This window comes from Pseudomyrmex gracilis, unplaced genomic scaffold (assembly GCF_002006095.1).
Source record: "Pseudomyrmex gracilis isolate BER0280 unplaced genomic scaffold, ASM200609v1 scaffold_40, whole genome shotgun sequence".
NCBI classification, from domain to species: domain Eukaryota; kingdom Metazoa; phylum Arthropoda; class Insecta; order Hymenoptera; family Formicidae; genus Pseudomyrmex; species Pseudomyrmex gracilis.
In genome coordinates this window covers 910,020-934,103 of record NW_018020624.1, presented here as the reverse complement: position 1 = coordinate 934,103, position 24,084 = coordinate 910,020, and the positions used below count along the sequence as shown (strand labels likewise).

Genomic DNA, 24,084 nt, shown 5'->3' with positions numbered 1-24,084 from the left:
TCGATCGTGCGCGTTTTTTTTCTATTTCGTCGGAATGCGTCTCTTTCCTTCAAACGAAAAAAAACGCACATTGCGTCGGGAAACAGATCGTCGTGTCAGATGACGGGGAGTTTTCCACCCGGAGGTTTGTGTGTTCGCCCTGCGAAGAACAACGATGTGTTAATTCGAGCGCTGATTCGGAGCTGAATGAAATTATCACAATACCTGTCGCAAGTCTTGTCGCTGCTCTCTTCCGCTTCGATCGCGTGCGAATTATCGCTGTTGTTCTTATTATCTCCGCAAAATTGTTGCGTGCAAGTGGAAGACCGTCGGGTGACAGTTCGACGCGCGGAACGACGCGAATTCGAATCGCGCGCCGCGCTCGGGACGCAGGCGCGACGCGCTTGCTTCGCGGCCAACTTCAAGGCGCCGCGGTAAAAGATCAATTATTCGCGGCCGCTCGTCCGCGGGGTCGTCCGCTCTCTGCTGTTCGCTCCGTACGAGCGTTCGGTGCGCGCTGTTTCCCGGTGGCGCGTCGAGATTGTGTGTGTGTGTGTGTGTGTGTGTGTGTGTGCATATATGCGTGCGTGTTGTGCACGCACAGCGCGCTCGCTCAGCTGTTGTTTCTTCTGCTGTTGAAATGACAGTTTCGCGTCGGTGGTGCGCGATGTGGAAATCGGCCTCGTGAAGGCGCACACACGGTGTTAAGGAGTTTCCGCGCGCGGGCCAGCATTCGCGTGTCGCAAAACCGCCGCGCTGCGGATCCGCGCGGCCACGGGAGGCAGGAAAGATGAACGGGAGCCTGGGAATAGGGGCGCGCGAGCAACATCCACAACGATTCGCGGATTACTTCGTCATATGCGGCCTGGACAAGGACTCCGGTCTGGAACCGGACAAATATTTCGGTGAGACGTTGTCCCCCTCTTGTTGTATCTTTTGCGCGCTCTCGCGCTATCTCTTGCGCGATATTTTATTCCCTCTTTTCTCTCGCGTCGAATAAAGCGAGAGAGAAAGAAAGAGAGAGAGAGAGAGAGATAGAGATAGATAGAAAGAGAAGGAGAGAGGAAGAGAACGGGAGAGGGAGATTTTTTTTTTTCAAGAGCGCTCTTTGTAAGACAACAATTTAATTATCACGATTAGTTAGCACGCTCGTGACGCGCGGATATCAATGCGATAATTGTGTACATTTCGTGTACATTTGAATACATATAGAATTACAACAGGAGAATAACACAATGTCTGTCTCCTGCAGATTCCAGAAAGATAAGCGTTTTGTTGTATTGTAGCTATTACAAAGTGTTCGACTGTTCTGGAATTGCAAAGATTTTTGTTTTTGTCATGCAAAATAACATTACTCCGAATGATTGTTAATTCTCTTCTTTTTTTTTTTTTTCAGAAAAACAGTCGTTGTTTGAACCGTTGCAATTTTGTTTTTTTTTTTTTTTTTTTTCGTTCAAGCGAGTGAATTTATAAACAACACAACAAAGACTTGGTAAATATTGTTCTCTCAGGATTGCAATGGAAACGTTGCAATGGAATTGTTAGTCACATGTGAACCAAAACAAGTTTTATGTGGTTGAAACTTAATTAATTAGTAGTCGAAAGTTAATTAAATTCGCCGAATAGTAATTTTGAGCAAGTATTTGTAATAAAGTTTTTACGCGCACACACACGTCCAGCATGTTCAACTTTCAAATTAGCGATTTAACGTGGCAGTACGTATTTTGGGTTTTTTGTAAATCACAACGCAATTAACATTAATGAGACGAGAAAATACGTTCCGTGCTAACTGTACCAAAGTTATTCAAAAAAATGTAGGTCTCTCGTTTCAGCGGTATATATTCGCGCTCTTGTGTGTTAAAAAAAACTGGAGGACTGCTCGGATGTTCTCTCGCGGAAGAAAGGATCTCAAGAGAACAGAGAGAGAAAGAGAGAGAGAGAGAGGGAGAGAGAGAGAGAGAGAGAGAGACGCGGACAGGCCACAAAGAACCCGCAGCTGTACACTCTCGTACACAGCAGCATCCGGGCTTTTCCTAGTACAGATAAAAGAAACGTTTGTGCGACAATTGATTTCTTCGTGGAGCAGCTGAGTTAGCATGTAATACGCGAGAAGCGTATAGGACACACATAACTACGGTCGAGCCCCGGGTTGGGGGCTTCTCTCTTCTCGTCGTTTCACGACGTCCAAAATAGGGAGAGTCTTACAATACGCGAGGGTAGCAAAAGTTGATCCTCCTGAGAAAACGCCACCGCCGCCGCCGCCTCGCACAGAGAGAAACAGTTTTCCGTGAAAAGATCTTCTTGCTGTGAAAAGAGACGCCTCCCCCGAGAAGAACCAAGCGCGTAGCTAAAAGCGCGCTTCTTGTACCCAGTGATGAGTTACAAGTCTCGCCGTCAGCTGTTGGTTGGCCCAACATACACATGTAGAGATATCGTCTTTATATCTCTCTGAAACCAGAGAAGGTGATGCGATCACTTCGGATTTCGTCGTGTCAACTGGAAAGAAACGAATAATTTTCGACGTTTCTCGAGAGTCACACACGTGTCCAAAGTTTTAATAAAGAAATAGCGTGAATTTACATTGATATGGAATATACGCGAATCGTCACGCAAACACACATCGTAGTTTCAATGTTATGTAACATTATTCATATCGTAATCCGCTTATCGGATTTGCATACTACGGGATAGCGAGATTGTGACATCCTCCAAGATCAGGAGCGTAAAAATATCCATAAAAAAAAAAAAAAGTAACGCGTCTTTTAGAATAAGGTCAGAGTTTACGTGTGTGTATGTGTGTGTATGTGTGTGAGGATATTCCCACTTTGCTTTACGGAATTTTTCGTCAAATAGAAACGCTTCACAGTGGTGAAAACACTCTCTTGTGTGGAAGTGAAGCGATAAAAGACTCCATAGAGTTCGACTGAATTGTGACAACGGGAGAGTGGAAATTTCGAATCTAAAAATTTTTTGGATTCAAAAAGTAGTCTCGAATTGTTTTTTCGTGAGAAATCTCAAATAGTAAAACAAAAAAAAAAAGAGTCGCTTTCTCGATCAAAATAGCAATTCTGATAATATCTGAGCGCGCGCGTGTAAAAACTACACTGTTGTCAAATTCAATCAAAATGCGAAAAACTATTTTTCGCGCTCATTATTTTGTAAATAATCGCTAATTCGATCATCCACAGCTAATTTCTCCGCAACCTTGCGGAGTTGCGAATTTCTAAATGTCAATAATTCTCTTTCTCTCGACACTTTACCCAGTTTCTCTCGACGAGATCATCTCATTTTCTGCTTCACAAACAAGAATGTAACAATAACTCGGTCATCAAATTGGCGAGTCTTCGTCGCAAGTGTTGCGATCGTGAGACGCGCAAATCTCGACGAACATTTCTTCTTGCAACAAATTCGCACGTGTTGTTTTGTAAGACAATGTAGTTAAAATATTATAATACTTTTGTGTGTGTGTGTGAAACTACGATAATAAATTATCGATCGACAATAATTTATAATCTCTTATACCTTTTATATAATCTTCACAGATTACGTATTCTTTTATTTTTTTTCTTTATTTTTAGCAAACTTGCGTTTGCTTCCTTGCGTCTCCCTCGTTTGCAAATATTAATGATCGATGCGTTCTATTCTTTTTTTGCTTGAGGCCTCACCCTTCTTTGCGCCGTGTTCAAAGAGCCTTGGAGCGAAGAAAGAAGGGTAGGATTACTCACCATTTATTTTTTTCGACTGTCCGACTGAGAGAGAATTTAAACATAAAATATGAATTTAAATATAAATTATATACTACTGTCAAATATTATTATATAAAAAGTATGTTCTTGTGCGTCTTTTTTAATCAGTTTTGTCGTTACAATTAAATTCATTTGTTAATTTTGAGAAAAACTACTTATTTTGTTAAAACAAGCTTGAACTACTATTTTATTTATGAAAACGCACTCAATGTTCTTACAAATAATCTTGCAAATTGGTAACATTGTTACTTTACTTTTATTGTTGAGATTTCTGTAATATTTACTACTTATTCCGCATTGTTTAAGGCGAAGATCTTCTTCTTTTCTCATCGCGTTACGAAACAAGAAGAATTTGTGTGTGTGTGTGCACGTTGCATCGCGCGGCTTGGTCCTGTAACCGCGCTTCCGCCTTTTAAACGCGCACTTAAGCGCCGGTATATACCCTCTTCACGTACAAATGACCCCACATACGATGACATCATACGAGAAGGGGAGAGGCAACTTATTCGGGCAGGACGACGAGACACTTTGGGAAGGTTTAGACGGAGCATCGGAGCGTAACGAAAACGGACGGACCGGTTTGCACCTCTCTGACAAATTGGTTACTGCGATACGATTCCGAGGATATCGATCGAGAATAAAAATTCTTCAAAGACTTTTCGCGGATCGACGGAATAAATTCTATATTGGCGAACGCGAAAACCGTTAACAAGTGCGTGCAAGCGTCGAGTTTGTAAATTTGTCAACTTCATTCAAGTTTAGGCAAGCTCTTGTTTCGATTATGTAAAACGAGAATGGTTCGGATATTTATGAGGCGATTATATATATATATATGTGTGTGTTGAACGTAATTATCAGTCAGTTTGTATCAGGGTCAGTGATAATTTTTTTTTTTTTTTTTTTTTCTGAGAACAGATAAGAGTTACTCGAGAGAACTCTGGAACACAATTCAAAAACTATTTCTCAAATTAAAGAAGAGAACGGGACCAAATTGCGATACAGATCTCGTACGAATGCAACTTTTAAAACCGCTAAAAACTTCAAACGCGTATATATATATAGCTTTAAAACCGTAAAAAAATTTAATTAATTTCTTTCGAGTGGATTTTCAGAAACAAATCTCGTATAATTTTTCCTACATAACGAGTTCTCATCTTGAAACTTCTCAATATTCTCAACTTGCGCGCTCGGTAATCGAGCTCAATTGATAATTAGCCGCGCTTGAAATTGAATTTTTTCTCAACGAAATGAAACAGGAATATTTTTTTTCTCACGAACATATATACAATAGCACCTGTCACATACGTCTGCCTGCCGACACACATGCACACACACTCGCACACACTTTGTATTCCGCAAGTTCGCGAAAATCTGTTCTCCCCTTTTTTTTTTTCGCCTGTGTCGCGTGACACATGCAGTTTGTACACGCATTTGCGCGCGCGCGCGTGTGGGCGGACGCGCACGTGTACGCACCGCGCGCGTAGGCGGATTCACAGAAAATATTCGTTTGTCCGACGCCTCTCGTGCGTGCATCATTCTCTCGAATCAATACTTTCTGCTGGGGCATATCGTTCTTTTTATTGCTCGTTTTGCCCTTTCGTCCTCTCTTCTTGTTCTTTCTCTTCGGTTGCTTTTTCTTCCCGCCTGCGCTGGCCGGTTTGTTCTTGTATTTTGTGTTTACTTGAGTGTCACGGACATATTAATGAAGTCCCGCCGACCCGTGATGTTAATCTTCCAAGTGACCGAGGTTGCTCGCACAAACCGAGATCAACGACCTTTCCCGGTCCGGGAAGGTGATTTTCGCGAATTTTTTATACGCACACGTGTATACATAATGTTGTTAAATTAAATCATCTCTCGTTTGATATAAATTGAGAAAAAAAACTTCATTTCTCCGACTAATTTTGATCCGATTGTTTCACAGATTTCGCATTCGTTGCTTCGCGCAAAATGGAAACTAATAAAGCAATTAACGACCAGCGAAGAGAACAGACCCTCTCTAGATTCCATCTATTGCCATTAGTGCGTCTTCATTGTACAACGAGTTTTGCTCACGAGGATGTAATTACGAGTACGCGCGTACGTACGTACATACGTACGTACGTATATATATATACGTATATATACAATAATCGTAATGAAACCAACGCGGCAACGATGCGTGCACGAGAGTAGAAAGTGTGGAAAGCTGTGTATACATATATGTATACGTGCGTGAATTTAAGGACGTTATATATTCGCGTAATAACTGGGACGAAGTAGAGAGACACACATAGCAGAAGAGCGCGCAGTACTCTCGAGCGAGGTCAGCAACAGAGTTGCGACGCGTGTGCGATGACTAAATATCTCGCGAAAGTAAATTTCTCTCTCTGTCTCTCTCTCTCTCTCTCTCTCTCTCTCTCTCTCTTTTTCTCTGAAACAGTTTTGCCTTTTTTTTTGCCTCGTGAGAGAGTTGCAACAAAAAATATTCGCGGAGCGAAATAAATCTCGCACGCGGCGAGCGACGAGAGTGGCAAGCAATCGATTAACAAGCGCGATGACGACAGATTCCACATCGGAAGAGAACTTGCGGAGTAATTGCGCGGATATAAGTAGCCAACGTTTTTGAAACGCTAGGCGTCGTTGAAAGCACGAAAATTGCGCGATAGTCTTCGACAGATGCGTCGAGAGATGCGTTTTTTTTTTTTTTTCCAAGAGGATAATGAAGGAAACATGAAGATGAGGAAAATTGAGCTCGAGTATGTGTTGCAGGGAAGAGCGAACAGAAAATACCTACTTCGCAGGACGATGCGCAGTTTTTCTAAAAATAGAGGAAACCAGTTATAAATAAAGATAAAAGGCGCCGCCTGTGTTGCCCGTTCCTCCAATATGCGCGGCGCTTTATTATTCGGAAAAATCCACGTGTTCTCGGATGGTAAACGAAAATATCGGAAAGGCTATGTTGTTTGTCGAGGTGGGAAGGGCCTCCCGCGGTTAATCGAAACTGGCGATTTCGACGAGACGATCCGACTCGGATCGGGCCATTCGATTACCACCGGTTACTTCGTTCATTTCCAAGCGGAGATTGACCCGCGTGCCAGTTGATAACACGTCAATTAAGATTCGAGATTAAAATCAATTTTCTGTACGTGTACGTGCGCGCGATTTCGTTCTCGTGCGCGCGCACATCTCGCGAAAAAAAAATATTCATTTCGCTTTCGAAGGATTCGCGTGCGTAACGTGTGTTTATTTAATTAATATTGCAAATTATATGTTTCTCTCTCTCTTCGGCAATCAATTCCGGAAGTAATTTTGATAAACGCGCGCTCTCCGAGCGCGCGGAGAAACTTCGTGTAACGGGGAACGCAACGGAGCTCCTCCCCGTTCTTGCTCAAAAACGGGATTCAATTGTTGCGCCGCAACGAGAATCATTCCCGAGGTATCCTTGTGAGACGCGATAGATTAATCCGGAGCACGAGACACCCTCCACGGGATGTGTGCGTACCATCCGGCTTCTAATCCCGGAGGAGAGTTACACCGAGCGCTTACACCGTCGGTGTAACGGAGCTCTTCGCTCGAAGAAGAAGCGCGCGCTTCTCTGAAGCAAACGTTTCGGATCGAAATCCATTTTCTATTTCTGATAATTATCTACCTCGAGACAGTTGGAAATGGAATTTCAGACATTTCTCGCGCACCTCCTCGGGGAATACGCTCTTATCCGATGCGACGGATACTGGATTCAGGATTTAACCCGTTCCCGTCCTCCTCCCTCAAATGCAAAACGCAATTACAGCGGCGGCACGAGATCAATTCAATTGATCAAGCTCCAGTTGTTTCCGACTATTGTTGAAGCTCCTTCCTGATTTCTTCCCTGGTTGCTTCTTTTCACGAAGAGAGCGTGAAAAAAAAAACCGACGTATCTATCTCGCGTGGATTGCTTAATTATTTCGCAATGTGTCTTGTCTTCCTCATCTTCCGTTACTTTATCACGCCGCGAATATTCATCCACGTCATCTTGGGTGGGCTCTTTGATCACGCGCGATTAACTTCATACAGAAGTACTCTTGTCGCGTCTCCTCGTGCGCGCGAGGAGGTTACGCCGAAGCAGTTGGAGCCGCGCCAAGACCTCGACGATGACCGTTTCTCCCTCTCTCTCTCTCTCTCTCTCTCTCTCTCTCTCTCTCTCTTGCTTACTCACTCACTCGAGTGTATTATACGCGAGAGACCGCGTGTTCGATAAAAGCCCGCTGATTCCGCCGTGAGATAGCTCGACCCGAGTCGTCGGAGATTTTCGTCGTTCACGAGAGATTGAACTGTATGCTAAATTTTCCCTTTCTCTTCCGTCACAAATATTTTGACTGCCGTGTTTGCGAAGAAAACTAGACCGGGAGAGACTCGGGCGCTTGCTCGTCTGCAATATTTGCGACGAGGAAAGAAAAAACGGAGAGAACGGAGTTACACTTCAATCCTTTCACGGTTGAGGGAAGAAAAACTTTTCACAGCCGGGAAATTATTCGCGACAACAAAGTCGCTCGTTTTTTTTTGACTCACGATTTTATGTTTGCTCTGAAGAATGTGCAAAAATACATTTGTGTTTTACAGAAACGCGTTATTTTCGTATTGTTTTCGCAGGTGATTCACTGCAGTGCACGCCTCTGGATCGAGCGTACAAGAGCAAAGTCTTGGGACATTATCCAGACTCGGTACCGTGGAATCCGTTCGACGAACATGCCGTCTGCATGGTACGTATAATAATTTATACGTATATTCATTAAAATAATAATAATTTAATAAGTATATAATAGTTATATTAGTTATAAGTATATAATAGTTATATAGTAATATTTAATAAATTATTTGATAATATGTATTAATATTTAATAACAATAATATATTTATAAACAACAAAGTAGTTTATATATTAGTAATTATATTATTAGTTTTATATTTTTATTATTTTTCTTATATATTTATATAAGAAAAATAATAATTATTTTTCTTATATATTTATATATTTAGTAATATTCATATCGTGGCGAATCACAAATTCGATTAGAATGTGTGTTTGGCAACGTTTTCTTAGTCTCGTTAGTTATAGAGAAACTCACATTTACGTCGCGCATAGTCAAGAGGAGTTAACTTATCGATTTCATTGATAATAGCTTTGTCTGCCAAGCGGTTTGCGATTTCGCACTCAGAAGCACTCGGTGGAGCCGACTTTTCACTCGTTCGTTCTCACGAAAGAAGACGGTCACAGAACGTACGGGTTCAGTCTCGTTTTCTACGAGGAGTGCCGCAATCGCAAGATATGCGCCGCTATGCAAACGCTACAGGCGATGCACATCACGGAGCTCAGCAGCGGCCAAAACGGCACGCCTCCCACGTACGTTTTCACAGTTTGCATTTTCAAGTTCTTCTTTTATTTGCACAGAGCGAATGCAAAACCCAGTTTTGAAAAACCCCGGGAGAGAGTTTTTTTTCTTTTTTTTTTTGAAAGCTTGATTTCTCGGTAAAGTTTCTAAAGCTTTCAGTTTGTTCGTTTGCAGCGCGAGAAAAGGCCAGGACGGACACAATACGAGATCGCTACCACGTCACTTTAAATTGTCAGCCCACTCACCCGGCGCTGCGTTAGGATACTATGACTCTACCAAAGACAAGTTGCTAGTAACCAAATCGATATCCTTGCTATGCCAGCAGCCTTATCTCCATGCGGCAAAAACGTTCCTCACTAATCTTTATAAGTAAGAAATCTTTCAAATCTCTCTATTGAGAAACAAAAAATTCAACTTTTTTTTCCGCACGCGGTGATGCTATAAGATGATCTGTCTCTAAAGTGTGTTACAAGAGACTGATGAATAGAACTAGTGCGGCAATCCGATGTAATTTACAATAATATCAGAAATTGATCATGAATAATGCAATTGTTTCTAGGTGTGTTCCTAGGCATCCCGGACCTGGCCTTAGTCTAGAATCTTACGTGTATAACCTTCTGTATAACGTTCCGGTTCCGTTGTCCGGCAAATCGTTGAAGTTCTTCGTACCTAATGACGAACCGGCGAAATCGCCGCTAGAACTGGTTATCCATCAGCCGTCTCCGTCGCTCGAGCTGCCGATGCTCGATTATCCACTCAAGGACGTTTTCACGTGGCTAGGCGCGGACTGTCTGATCCAGTTGTTCACGTGCGTGCTGCTTGAGAACCAGGTTCTGTTGAGGAGCGCCGATTTTCACAAACTGATGGTGGTGTCCGAGTGCATAACGGCGCTCTTGTTTCCCTTCTCGTGGCAGCACGTCTACGTGCCGATATTGCCGGCTAGTCTGCATCACTTCTTGGACGCACCCGTGCCCTTCATAATGGGTCTGCACGCATACAGCGAGGGCGGTGTACTAAAGATAGCGAGCGAAGTATGTTTTCTCCCTTCTGCATGTTTTGTTCTTGTTTACTATATATATATATATATTTTTTTTTTAACAGATTTCTCTTTGTCTTTTACGATCACATGTGTTTCATGGCGTAAAAGATCGTTTGAGCCACGCGTAACGATTATCCTGTGTGTTTGATTACAGGCAAATCTTTGTTATGTAGATATAGATAAACAAAGTAGTCAATTTCCGGAAGAGTTGCCCGTGTTTCCTCATAAAATGCAGTTTATTACGGAGATCAGAGCGCTTCTAAACAAGTACAAAGTTCCACATTCGGGAAAGTGAGTTGTCGTTTTGTCTTCGTTAACGAATCCGGACAGCAATTCACCGCCAATCGTACTTAAATCAAGCAAACATGTTTTTGTTTTTTAGGACTGATAACATGGTCATAAATTATTACAACGGCGACATCATGACCAGCAGCTTGACGCTTCCCGGTTCTGGTTTTCCCTTTCCACGCAGAAAACATTCTTTGCACGACGTGCTGGATTGGGACCGTCCGGAACCGGGGCCGCAAACGGACAATCTTCAGAGGATAGATGTTAAGAAATCAGGTAAAACACGATCTCATCTGCGTGTTTATATTGTTCAATGTTTATGTGTGATATTTTGATAAAAATTTGTATAATTTTATGATGATTTAATCTTGTAAGATTTTTGATTTTTTTCTATGATTGCAGTGCACGATGATATTGATTGCATAGAGGATATCGCAAACGAAAAGATACTCACGTCTCAGGAAGAATACCGAGATACTCTCGTCTTCAATAATGCTGTCAGGGAAATTTTTCTGAATCGTTTTGTACAAATGTTTTCTAGTTACGAGCAGTTTGTTATCCACCCGAGTCAGGTAAGTTTATGAAACATCTGTGAAAAAATAAACAAAGGAGAGTTAATTATTTAATATGTGACTCATTGTTTTTGTGTGTGTGTGTATGTGTGTGCGTAGGATAAAGACGAATGGATAACTAATAGGGACAGTATGCACGTTTTTGACAAGGCCACGTTTTTATCCGACCAGCCTACGCAACATTTGCCGTTTTTGTCAAGATTCTTGGAAACACAGATGTTCGCTTCTCTTGTCGACAGTAAAGTTATGTCAACGTGGAGCGAGCTCGACTGCAACATCAAAGTTTTCGACCAAAGAATCTCCGCTTTGAAGTAAATCACTTAATGATAAAATGTTGATAATATATATTGTTTTTACTATTTCTTAGTTTTATAAATAAATCTTATACTTCTCCTTTTCTATCTCAACACACACAATAAACTGCTAAAAAAATCTCTAAATCCGTGTTTGGTCTTTTGTTTGTGTATTTCAGAAAGAGAGTCGGAGAGAACATCATACGGTCGATGCGTTACGAATCCTGCACGAGCATCGCAGAAACGCAACAAATACTCGAACAGAGATTAACCAACGTGGACTTCGAGACGAATCCACCCGCGGAGATTCTTCCTCACAGAGCCGCGTATTTTCGGAGTTTTCCTCCGTTAGACAGCGTCGTGCTGAACAAAGAGCCTGCTCAAAGGTGTGTGTCGCAAATGTGTTTCCTCTTCCATCCTCACTTACATCTCAGAGCCTTCCAACTGATCACGTATCGACTGCATAGAAATCTTATGGCGCAAACCGTGCACGCCGTGCGCGAGTTGGAAGGCTCTGACTTACATAATACAACCACCAATTTACAAAATTGAATTGACGTTTGTTATTTCTATTTTTATGCTTCCTGCGTGTAGTATACTTCGGTAAGAGAAAAACACAACTATTGCTATATATCTAGAATACGAACACTTACTTACAGCAAACTGCATTTTTACTTCTCAAGATTATTTTAAACGCTAGTTAATGCATCCGAGAAGAAACTCGCATGTAAATATTGTTTCGCGCGTATTATACAGAAAATATGTATTTGAATCGATTCTTTTTCGTGAGCAGCAGTAGAAGAGGACAGACGCAATGGAAATATAAGATGAAATCCATGGATACGAACGGGAAACCCGCAACACCTCAGGAATCTCAATCACCTCGACCTCAAACCAAACTCTCGGCTGACATGAGCCCCGCTTTAATAGCACAAGCCAATTGGACGTTCGTAGAAAAATTGCTCAAGGTAGCTTCTCTTTTGCCCGCGTGTACTGTTATTATTATCAATTAATTTTATGCACGCAAATAAAAAACTAGGAGTATATCGCACATCTAAGTTGCAAATGTGCGATACATAAGTAACGTACTTTCGTTGATATAAGAATGTGTTTTTTTGTGTAACAAGGATTGTAAATCCAAAACAAAGAGAATGCTGGTGGAGAAGATGGGATCGGAAGCGGTCGCGCTCGGTCACGGGGGCGAGTCCTTGTCCGACGTCGAGGAGAACACCCTAGTCGCCAGTCTCTGTGATTTGTTGGAACGCGTGTGGAGTCACGGACTGCAAAATAAACAGGGCAAAAGCGCGCTCTGGTCGCATCTGACCATGTATCAGGAGGCGGAAGAGTGTAATGACGCGACCAAGTCAATAGATCCTAATTTTCTTTCCCCTGGTAAGATATGTATACCATACAAACCCATATATAATGTCTCTCAATGTGTGTCGCGCGAACGTGTTGCGATTTAATTGTATTCTATGCAACAATCACGCGCCAAGATAATATTAAATACACGTTGAGCGGCGAATAATTGAAATTGAGATTTGTTTGTAAATTGTACATATATTTGTGCTGTTTTTTTATACGGAAATGCAGCGCTAGCGTGGTCCGTGCTACGGAAGCGACTCGATTGTACGTGTCTCCGTTTTATAATAATATGATAAACTGTTAACACTAAAGTAGAAATTAGTTCTCCATACGTAGAAATACCTCCTGCACTTTATTGTTTTTGTAAGTGAATCCATCAAACAATATTTAGTTTATATAACAAATACGTCGTGTTTGTGCTTCTCGCCGCACGTGTTCTTCTCCCAAACAATATACAACTCGATAACACGCAGTGCGAGATCGTTGTCGGTGCAGATTTCATCAAGCTGGCGATAACATAAAATTGCGATTTTGTTCTCTCTGTTTCGTTTTTCGTTGTTTCCATTTGTCAGGTTTAATTTTCTTTTCTCTCTGTTATTCTTTATGTTGTAACTAGAAACTAAGAAATCGCCGAATAAGTTTTTCGGAATACCAGATCGTTTGGTTTCATCTTTGAGAGGCAAAAGTATTACCGAAATTGCATCTTACTTCAAGGACAATTCGAACGGTAAGCCTCGGCTTGCCGTGAAAAGGTGCTTTTTACGGACTAACTTTGTTAATGATATTGTTTGATATTGTTTTTTTCTTCTTTGCATCGTGTTTATAATTTGTACTTTGATGCTCGCGAAACGCTCGCGATTAATTAAACATCGATAACAAATTACGTCACAGCGAAATTTGTTGAATTATTTTAACGTGGCAGCTTAAGAAGTGCCGTTTGTAACGGGGAATCCTCGTGGAAAGCAATGCATGCGTTAAATTGACTGTGATATTACACACATATGCATACGCAGTATGTGATACGATTTTATAAATTGTGAAGAAAATTGTATGCGTAGTTTTTTTTCTTTTTTTTTGGGTCTATTTGTATACGAAGCATGCGTTATTGAACATGTGCATGTGCGTATTTGTATTTTGTACTAGTGGAAATATGAACGTAAATATAAGAGACGATATGCAAAAGACGAATGATTGGTCAAAAATATGTTGTTCTTGCTCGTTGTTTTTCTTTTGTTCGTATCTTTTGCCTGAGACTGGAATACACAAATACACAGTAATGAATACCTGAATCACACGATTTTGTATCACGATAGATTTATCGAACTTGCAACTGGAAACGGACGTGTCGCCTACGAGAGGCGCAGACAGACACAAATCATCCGGTGAGAGAAAAACCATCGGTCCGGAACATCTGAGGCCTCTCCCGGACTCTTTGATCTTCGACATTCGTAACGTGCAAGCGATGACCGACATTAAAACACACATGGGATACGCGAGAGCGTGGGTGCGGCTGGCGCTTGAGAAAAAATTGCTGTCGCGCCACTTGAAGACGCTGTTGTCGGACACCGCTTTACTAAGGTGCGTGTTGTTGACGCTTGCGATAATATTATCGCTCGGGCATCAAAGTAATCACTTTGTTATCTTTATGGTTGTTTAGGAGTCAGTACAAACGATCGGCGTTTTTACGTTGCGAGGAAGAAAAGGAACAGTTTCTGTATCATCTTTTGACGCTCAACGCCGTCGATTATTTCTGTTTCACCAACAATTATCCGACGACGAAGTTACCGTATCGAGTCGTGATATTTCCGAGCCGAAAGGCAAGCGCCGCCACGACTTCGGCTAACAGTTGGATCGCCATTTCTGGCACACTCTGCGAAACCAATCCGGTACCCATACCAAAGGGGGCACTCGAGTTTGTATTTCACGTAAGCGTTTAATCTATCGCTGCTGAATTATACAAACTCTTTACAATTGATTTATGTAATTTGATATTTCTTAAATTTCTCTTTTTCAGCACAAAAATTTAGGTGTGCTGTCTACGTTACGAATTGGACACGATAACACCGGGTTATCGCCAAAATGGATGGTGGAGCACGTCGTGGTGAGAAACGAAGTGACTGGACACATGTTTAAGTTTCCCTGTGGTCGTTGGCTCGGCAGAGGAATAGACGACGGATCCACCGAGCGTTTATTGGTAGGTGCTTTAGTGCCTCGGAGTATCGACAGCGAAGAGCTGATGGAATCGTGCTCCACACCGCCGAGATGTAGATCCCCGAGTATACCGAGGCGTCCCATATTGTCACAAGTCGAACTGCAACATATGCTCGGTATGTTTTTTAATATTTTCAAATGTATATAATCATAAAGTGTTGTTAACAGTTAAATGGAAAACTAAATATCGTTTTGATGTTTACACAGGAGAGGCTGTAAACGCCATAGTCAAATACCATTACAGAAGAGAGTGTCAAGATGGTTCCCTGACCGCTCTGTTATGCGGGGAGGGTGGTCTCGTACCGTCCTTGGAGCAAATATTTTTATTTGGCTTTAAAAATCAGAGAATATTTGGAAGAAACTTCTACGTGTGGGATTATCTCCGTGAGTATAATTTTTATATTTCTTGAAAGAAACGATCACAATCATGGAAACATATGTAATGTCAAAACTACATTGCAGTGCGCGTGAAAGAGAATTTTGAGATTTCTCTGTTGGAACAAATGGACGAATACTCACAGAGGCTCAAACGAGACAGAAGGGTATACGCGGAAAGTAACCAAAGATTCACCATCTTGAGATGTTACTGTCATCTCATCGATCAAATTAATATGTTTAGTCAAACTTTAGGAAAGGATGGAAAGTTCCAGTTATTTATTTGTTTGGCTGCGAGGTGAGAAAACACTTTTCTCCACAATTTCAACGAGATATTGTTTTCTCTTGGATCGTTTCTTATCATTAATATCTCTCTGTTTATTATTTTCAGAGAGCAGCTTCTTCATCCAATGCTGCGACCGATGAGCGACGCGCGTTCCACGGTAGACATGTACGAAGAAAATTCATTTTTAAGAAATCCCACATTACTGTCTTTCCTTATTCATATTCTTGAACCGTTGAGCGAATTCCATATTGTCCTCGAAAAGAGCTTGACCCACGGAATATCTAGTACAGTATTGTCCGTATAAGCGCCGCGACTCGGAACGGTCAAGCGTGTCGTCTGACGGAAGTGTCGGATTGTTTCTTTTTGCGATAAGACCCATTCGCTCGGAACGAAAACAACGAGAGAGCGAAAATTTACGAGGAAGTGCGACATGAATTTGGCGTTATATCGCGAAGAGAACGAGTGTGGGAAGTGCAATAAAACGAGTCGGTAAGAACTGAACATTTGTTGCAATAGTGGAGAGATAAATTGGAACCGTTTAAAACGGAACAGCTTATCCGGACGGCGCCATATGTATATGGTTGTACTTGCCAAAACATACCGATGAACATACATACCAAGGTAATTCGTTGCAGATATTCCATGTTGTTTTTGATAAATATCACGAATCGTGGAATATCTCTGCATAATCTTAAAGAAGTCATCGCTCGAAACTTTTTAGTGTCATCAGTATGGACGCGATAATCTGTTACCATCGTGACTTTAATTATTTGACGAATTTTAATCGATCAAGCTTTTAATAAACAACAACACACATTCACTTTTAAGTGAAGAAGAGCCGATTACATTGACACAGAAATAAATATGTACGTAATGTACGTATAAGACACACACACACACTCATACGATAAAGAACAATTTTTATCATTAACGGAGGGAGAGATTGGAAGAGAAAGAGATAGAATTTATATGTAATATTATAAAACTAAAGACTGTTATACCCAAAAATGTTGCTGTATGATAACACGCGTTTATGAGAGACAAATTAACTGCGAGAAATTTAAAGCGAGATTTATTAGACACAAGCAAACGATGTGAGATCTCGTTCTGTTTCAAAAAAGCTTAATATACAATTATCACACCGGTAATAGAAAAGTAATATATACACTCTCTTAAGAAAAAAAAAAGTACATTTGGCCCCGTCTTGCCATAACTCTTAGTATAATAAAAATAATAGAGTTTGTTGAGAAATATTGAAATATTTGAGATATCAGTAACGAGAATCATGTACCAAAGATGTGATCTTATTTAATTATTTATATTAAATTAATATTAGTAATGATTTAAGTTAATTTTTATTGCTGTAAATATTTTTCTATAATTTTAAATACGTATAGAATATTTTTCTCGAACTCATTTTTATACTTGTGTGTGAATGCGAGCTATATGATAATAAGTTTTAATTAATGCGAAAATATTTTCTGAGATTTTAACACGATGATTCGGAGTATCTATACAAAAAAAAAAAAAAATTCTAATGAGCCTTATGGAACAATTTCTGAATTATCATGATATGGAAGAATCCGAGAATGATTATTACATTTAGTAATGGCTGTGCTTTGATACTTGTGTGCTATGACGAGAGATCGATCGTTAATTTATGTTAAATACTCTGAGGCATGACAATTTTTCGTATATTATAATATATTACATAATGTGGTCGCAAATTTTAATGATACATGTATACGTGCGTGTATATACGTATCATTAAAGTTTTATACTTTTACAACATACACCTACCGTATACGTGTATTCCAAATGGTCACTCGTGCGTGCGAAAGTTACACGATTTTTTAACAAGTTAAATATTGTTATATTTTTTAATTATTTTCATTTCACTCGTTCCGCGAGCAACGTTATTCGTCACATAGATGTCTCCTCGTCTGAAAAACTGTCACTGATTTGCATCGCAAATGGACCAAATGACGTAATCAATCGCATTGTTTTAGACAGACATCGGAAAGTACAATTTAATGAAACAATTTTTTTTTCTGTGGTTTTCTTTTTCTATACACATGGCACTTAGATTTAGACGAAACAAAAGAACGAACTCTCTTATCAACTTGATATTGCCTTGATTAAAGAAGCTATTGATATCGTTACAGACTTAATGTGTGTAACTTTCTTTGTAAGCAACACGAAATGATAAGATGATATTCTCTACTGTAAAGAATAACTCCTGAAGTACAAGAATTTTAAGAATATTTCGCGGCGCAAAATCATTTTTTGACAATTACGAGCCAACTAACCGTTAAATATATTTTTGCAATTTGAAGTTTTTGTCTCGATTCGACGATATTACGAGCACTTCTCGTCGCGAATCTCTCACTATATTGTGGCCAAATACGAGATTATTAACACTCTTTTGTGTTCACCAAATAATTTTGTTAATATCAATATGCAAATATGTGTTTTGTTTTTGTGTGCATTTTTGTTTGTTTGTGTGTGTGAATAATTGAGAGAGAAATAGAGCGACGGACAAGGTGAGAGAATTTGTTTCAATATAATAACAAATTTTTGAATTCGAGAACGGATTGTTGTTCAATCTTAATTATTGCTGTGTGGAAGTAACAGCCATTTGACGACTAGGTTTCAGAAAAAAAAAACCCCGATTTGATTTTAAATATTTTTTTTTTTGGCAGAGAAAAGACGTTTTTTTTCGTATTTAAATATGTAGCGTGTTGCGACATTGCTGTGTTTACAGATTTTTTTAAATTTTAGCTTTTTTTTCTATGAAACATTTCTTTCGAATAATTCCGAGAAAACTTGCAATTTATGTGATCGTTTTAGATTTAAGAAGTGATATCTCTCTGTTAATTGTGTTTTCGCGCGCATTTCCTTTTTACGTGGCGAGGGTGTGCGATGCGTTTACGTGGTTGAAGCGGAGTTGCAGCTATACATACGATACGGGACATTTCGTATCAGAAAGGTTTTATATTATTATGATATAATTTATATATACGCGAATATATCTCGAATCACGTATGTATATCTCTCTTGTCGTCAACATTACACACGCGCACTTTGTATAATAATAATCAGGAGTACAAAATTGTAAAGATAAGATGTGACGCTTTCTGCGAACGTTCATTGAATGAGCGCATTGCGACGATGTGGTGCCACGTGTGCTCATTATAAACCGCATTAATTCAACATACATACTCATTGTGTAGCCCCGTAATTGTCTCATCGCAATTTTTAACTCACTTCGTACAACCGGCGAGGTCGTGGTCCCCTCTTGTATATATATACATATATATAAGTACATGGATTATACATATACAATAAAGCTTTGTGTACTTGTGTAAGAACTTTTACAAAGCATTCATTATATAAGATGTATATATATATGTTATAAAAAAACATTATATATATATATATATATATTGTACAATAGAATAAACAATTATCGAAACTACTTAGGGACTTTATTCTGACATCTTCATCTTTTCTTGTGTTATCTCGAGCGCGAGTGTTATTCGCGCGCTTTGTAAAAAAAAAATCCAATCTCGACAATAAAATAAATTTATGTAAGCAGATTTATGTTTGCGATGTGAAAACCAAAAAGGATGTTTAAGAATTAAATACTCGCAATATGTACGTAAGTACATTTACCTACCGTGTGTATGTTTATGTCAACAAGAGACACACACACGTACATATACAAAACGTGGATCTTGATAATGTGTGTCGAAACAAACCTAGAGCTAGTTGAACATGTTGTGAACAGAAGAACATACCTCTCTCCCAATTCGGTTGAAACACATTTTATAGCGTGTACTATACAAATGTATCGTATTTTTTATCTATTTTGTTTCATTGCAACGAAATTTCCTACTTTGTTCGAATACACAGATTTCGAAGTTTTTTTTAGCAAAAGCGGTGACCATTGAAAAATCTCTGACTGTAACTCGGGCTTCTGCAACAAAACATCGAACATTCTCTCTCTTCAAATTCACAAATCATAATCATTCAGGTACATATGCGCCATATATTGTTACAACAATCAAAATTTCTGTATTGTTCGATCTACGTATCATGTGTGTAATTGTTTTTGTTTTTTTTTTTTTTAACGCAAATTGTCAAAACCACCGTCAAGCAAATATTCTTTTTATCACTTTGTAACCGCGATGATTGAGTGATGTTTTTCTTGTTTTCTTTTTTTTTTTTTTTGCGCACACACAATACGTACACAATGTCGTTGCGCGTTACATAGTTATTTAGAAAATTCCGCCCTTTATATTTTTGAAATGTAGAAAGAGATCAAACTATTTATTACACGCCGGACTGATATATACACTTAATGTTGTGGAAGAGAAACGTTCAACGCGAGACAGAGGAGAGAGGAAGAGAGAGAGAGAGAAAGAACAAAGGAATTGCCGCTCGAAGAGCCGACACGAACTGAATTATCGCGTACGATAATTCTTCTCAACCGAGACTGTCATATTTATAGTTTGATATAAATTTCCGAGACGTAACGAGATAAAATAATAATTTGTCAGTCCGATCTCGCGAACCGACAAACTCGCGTTTGTAACAACAACATGAGTAGAACATCTACGGTATACATCGATTATAACGATATATTGTACACATTGATAAAAATGCTGAACGACTTTTTCAAATCGAACTCGCCGAATCCCATCACCGAGATCGTTTATCTGAGACAGATGTCCGAGACCGGGACTCTGTACGGCGAGAATTTCTATCCCCGCGCCATTATCACGTACATGATAGAAAGACACGGATCGTTTATGAGATGGGCGTGGACCGATCAAAATATCGTGCGAAAATTCACTTGCTTGTATCGCCATGACAATCAGTTGCTCAAATACGTGTTTTCCAACACGATGCCGTTCTACGCCGATATTATCACTCTGAACTTTCTGTATATAATCTACTGGACACGCGGTTCTTTACCGTCTTCGATACGCGAGTTAGCGTATATAGTGCTATTTAAGTACCAGGCGTACATGGATAATTGCAAATCCTGTTGGATTCAGAACGATCCGACGACAATAACTCTCGAACGAATATTCAGAAGTTATTTGAGCGTAGCGTTATGGATGTCCAAATATTTTCCGGAGACCGAAAACTTTATTCGCCGTATATTTCCCTATTCTAAGTTGCCCCTGATGGTCGCCTCGCCTTTTTTTACTCTGATACTTCCCAGGAAGAAAGAATTGGACGACAAGTTCATTCTCGCGATAAATCTGGCCATTGTCACCGCTGCCGATCCGAAAATGTCGATATTGGAACATTTTAAGCGTACGTACGAATTTTACATGTCGCACAACGTTTACACGGAGGACATGAGATTAGACATAAGCCAGAAACTCGGCATCGTGACAAAAAACCAAAACGGCGCATACGTTTTCGTTCGCGCTTTTAACAAATATCGTTCCTATTACGTGATAGCTAAGAAAATGATACATAAAATCCGACAGGACGATGTGACTTTGAGCGAAACGTTTGATTACATTCATAAAATGTTCCCTTAGCTTTGTGTTTTTTTTTTTTTTCATTTTCTTTTTTTTTTNTTTTTTTTTTTTTTTTTTTTTTTTTTTAATTTCTTATAGCTTGTTACACGTCAACGCCACAAGTTTATTTCGCGAGCGCATCAAAATTAAAAAAAAAAAGTTTATATTTGTCGATTTATTGCACGGACGCGTACACGCACGTGTATATGTGTTATACAGGGTGTCCCAGAATTGGTTTAACATCTCTCGTAGACAGGTAGAAGGAATAAAACTAAGTCGAAAAATCTTGAACCATTTTTTTTATTATTTATAATAAAGGAGTAATTATTGAGTAAATCAGGCCAATCAGCGCCGACCTTTAGCCAGGCGCACGTCAGTGAACTGCGCGGAGTGCTCACACACACCAGGCGCGTAGCTCACTGACGTGCGCCTGGCTAAAGGTCGGCGCTGATTGGCCTGATTTAGTCAATAATTTACTCCTTTATTATAAATAATAGAAAAAAATGGTTCAGGACTTTTCGACTCAGTTTTATTCCTTCTACCTGCCTACGAGAGATTGTACGGCAATTCTGGGACACCCTGTATATATTTATCCAAAGTACGTGAGAGAGAAAAATGTACAAACAGCATCTAGACATATTTTAATCACATTTGTACGGACACAGGAACTGTGTCTTAACAACGATCGTTTTTATATACATATATATATATACACACATATATTTTTATACATATATATATATTTAATCGCAACAATTTCTCAGTATCATAAGTATATATATATATATATATATATACTATAAGCGAAATATCGCGCGCAAACATTTCTCTAACTACTTCTCTACTTTTTTTTACACCGGACTCTCTTTTTTTAATCTCGCATCCTTTCTGCATCCGACAAATAATTTACAGGGGACGAGATTGAAAACGAAATTTCGCGTTAAGAGAAGATTTAACTGTAATAAATAAAATCGTCACTCCCCTACGTATATAATCCCCGTAACTTCCAAAATGCAAATTTAAAAAAGAAGAACAGTTTAAAAGTTTAAAGCTTCATATGTTTTCCTAGTTAAGAGATTCTTTCGGTTTCAAATTTTTACTTATGGATATTTTTTTTTTTAATATTTGACCGTAAAGAAAACAGAACTTTCTAGAAGTGTCGCTATGCAACAAACTGAAAATCCCGTATGTGACACTTATGTAATTTTATACGCAGGGAGTGACGAATTAATATCTAACTGTGTAATCGGAGCACGTACACTCAGAACGCGATCTAACTACCGAAAACTGCCGTCTCTCTTGCGACATAACATTTAGCTTAAAAAGTGTTAAATCTGTTAGATTTAATCATCTTTCAAATACAAAAAAGAAAATCAACAAAGATGTGAGTTTTCCACGAAAACGATCTTAGTTCAGGTCGTTCTGGGTGTATATTTCTCTTTGAGCAACACACTCTCGAGATGAGTGTGTGTTTTTTTTAACAAAGAAGAGACTTTTTTTACGACAATAAATAATATCGCTCGTACATCCAGGTTTGTGTCTCATCATTTCCGATTAACTTGCAATCGGAGATGGTGAAACCGGCCCATCCTAAAGCAGCATGAGCAGTTTTCTGACATCTATTTTATCTTTTGTATGTGTGCATGTGTATTTTTTTTATCTTTTATATATTTTTGTATCTTCATTATCTTTAGACTTATTGACACTATTTTATATACATACGTATATACATAAATATATATATATATGTACATACGTATATACATGTATATATACGTATATGTACATGTCTATATACATATATGTACAGACGTATGTATATATACAGGATGTTTCATGAAGACCGTATCACCGCTCGTAGGCAAGTAGAAGGAGTTATTCTGAGTCGAAAAGTCCTGAATCATTTTTTTCTATTACATATAACAAAGGAGTAATTATTGAATAAATCAAGCCAATCAGCGCCGATCTTTAATCGGACGTACGTCAGTGAAGGTGTGTGTCGCGCTTGGTGTGCGTGAGCGCTCTACGCGGCTCACTGACGTGCGTCCGACTAAAGGTCGGCGCTGATTGGCTTGATTTATTCAACAATTACTTCTTTATTATATGTAATAGACAAAAATGGTTCAGGACTTTTCGACTCAGAATAATCTCTTCTACCTGCCTACGAGCGGTGATGCGGTCTTCACGAGACACCCTGTATATAAGCAAATTTTTCTCATATATATATATATATATATATACATATATACATATATATATATGAGAAAAATTTGCATCTAGATTGTTGACTTTAACTTGCAAACAAACTCTAACGAAACATTGATTTTAACACACGCCAGCAGAATATTATACACATGTATGTATGTGCGCTTTATGTTCCATGTATGTATGACCGATCAAACAAAACGCAAAAGCCCGAGACACGCACGAGCGCGATGTTTTTTATTTTACCGCACGACGAAAACACTGTCGAGTGCCGTGGAACGCATTTATTTTAACAATATACAAACGTATTTATTCATTTTTCTCCACACGAGCAGTTACTTCACGTCATCGTTGTTCGTGCGTTTTTTCTCGAGGCCTCACAGTGAAATTTTGTAAATATAAAAACATCTTATTTGTATCTCACCACATTGTACAAGATCGCGGCATTGTTTTTTTTTTCTCGCGACAATTAATTGTAATTGTCAATTGTCATAATTGTTTGGATAATTTTCGACGGACAACAAGATTTTGCAAAATGCCCGCGACAGAGGATTCGGAAAGACAGATTTGAAACCGAGAATTTGTTACAGAGAAGTGAATATCAATGTCTGTTTAAGAAGAGAAGGTTGACGACGAATCGCTGGCAAAGAGCGGATCTGTCGGACACTTCGACGAGGGATTGAGAAGCGGACTTTGCGGAACGAAACGACGTACTGATCTGTACGTAAGATCCGATTAGAAAATACCGCCGATAATACTCTGAATATCAGAATATCAGATCGATTAATTAAGTGATCCGTAGTTTTTTCAACCAATTTTTTACTAAAGTAAGCG

The 24,084-nt window shown here is 39.3% G+C and overlaps 1 protein-coding gene across 6 annotated transcripts; it reads left to right on the top strand.

Annotated features, from left to right (window-relative positions):
* The first annotated feature begins 731 nt into the window (after nucleotides 1-731).
* Nucleotides 732-19,087, top strand: LOC109852931 (DENN domain-containing protein 5B). 6 transcript variants are annotated; one of them, XM_020424558.1, is made up of 20 exons: nucleotides 732-884; nucleotides 8,337-8,446; nucleotides 8,867-9,087; nucleotides 9,251-9,445; nucleotides 9,636-10,107; nucleotides 10,270-10,406; nucleotides 10,498-10,679; nucleotides 10,806-10,975; nucleotides 11,075-11,286; nucleotides 11,448-11,654; nucleotides 11,863-11,871; nucleotides 12,062-12,236; nucleotides 12,396-12,660; nucleotides 13,250-13,360; nucleotides 13,947-14,211; nucleotides 14,291-14,558; nucleotides 14,648-14,960; nucleotides 15,052-15,228; nucleotides 15,307-15,517; nucleotides 15,611-19,087. In XM_020424558.1, exons 1-20 carry the CDS (start codon nucleotides 770-772, stop codon nucleotides 15,807-15,809), a joined length of 4,014 nt encoding a protein of 1,337 aa, XP_020280147.1. In that variant the 5' UTR covers nucleotides 732-769; the 3' UTR covers nucleotides 15,810-19,087. The 6 variants fall into 6 exon arrangements, with proteins under 6 accessions (XP_020280147.1, XP_020280149.1, XP_020280148.1 ...); XM_020424560.1 differs by lacking the exon at nucleotides 13,250-13,360 and adding an exon at nucleotides 12,862-12,897 and having other exon boundaries at nucleotides 733-884; XM_020424563.1 differs by lacking the exon at nucleotides 732-884 and adding an exon at nucleotides 1,109-1,471.
* The last annotated feature ends 4,997 nt before the right edge of the window (nucleotides 19,088-24,084 follow it).

Bases quoted from the DNA above. Each gene is read 5' to 3' on its own strand.
- LOC109852931 (XM_020424558.1), top strand. From the start codon at position 770: ATGAACGGGAGCCTGGGAATAGGGGCGCGCGAGCAACATCCACAACGA. The intron at 9,088-9,250 runs GTACGTTTTCAC...GTTCGTTTGCAG, and splicing joins CAAAACGGCACGCCTCCCAC to CGCGAGAAAAGGCCAGGACG. The intron at 10,680-10,805 runs GTAAAACACGAT...CTATGATTGCAG, and splicing joins GATAGATGTTAAGAAATCAG to TGCACGATGATATTGATTGC.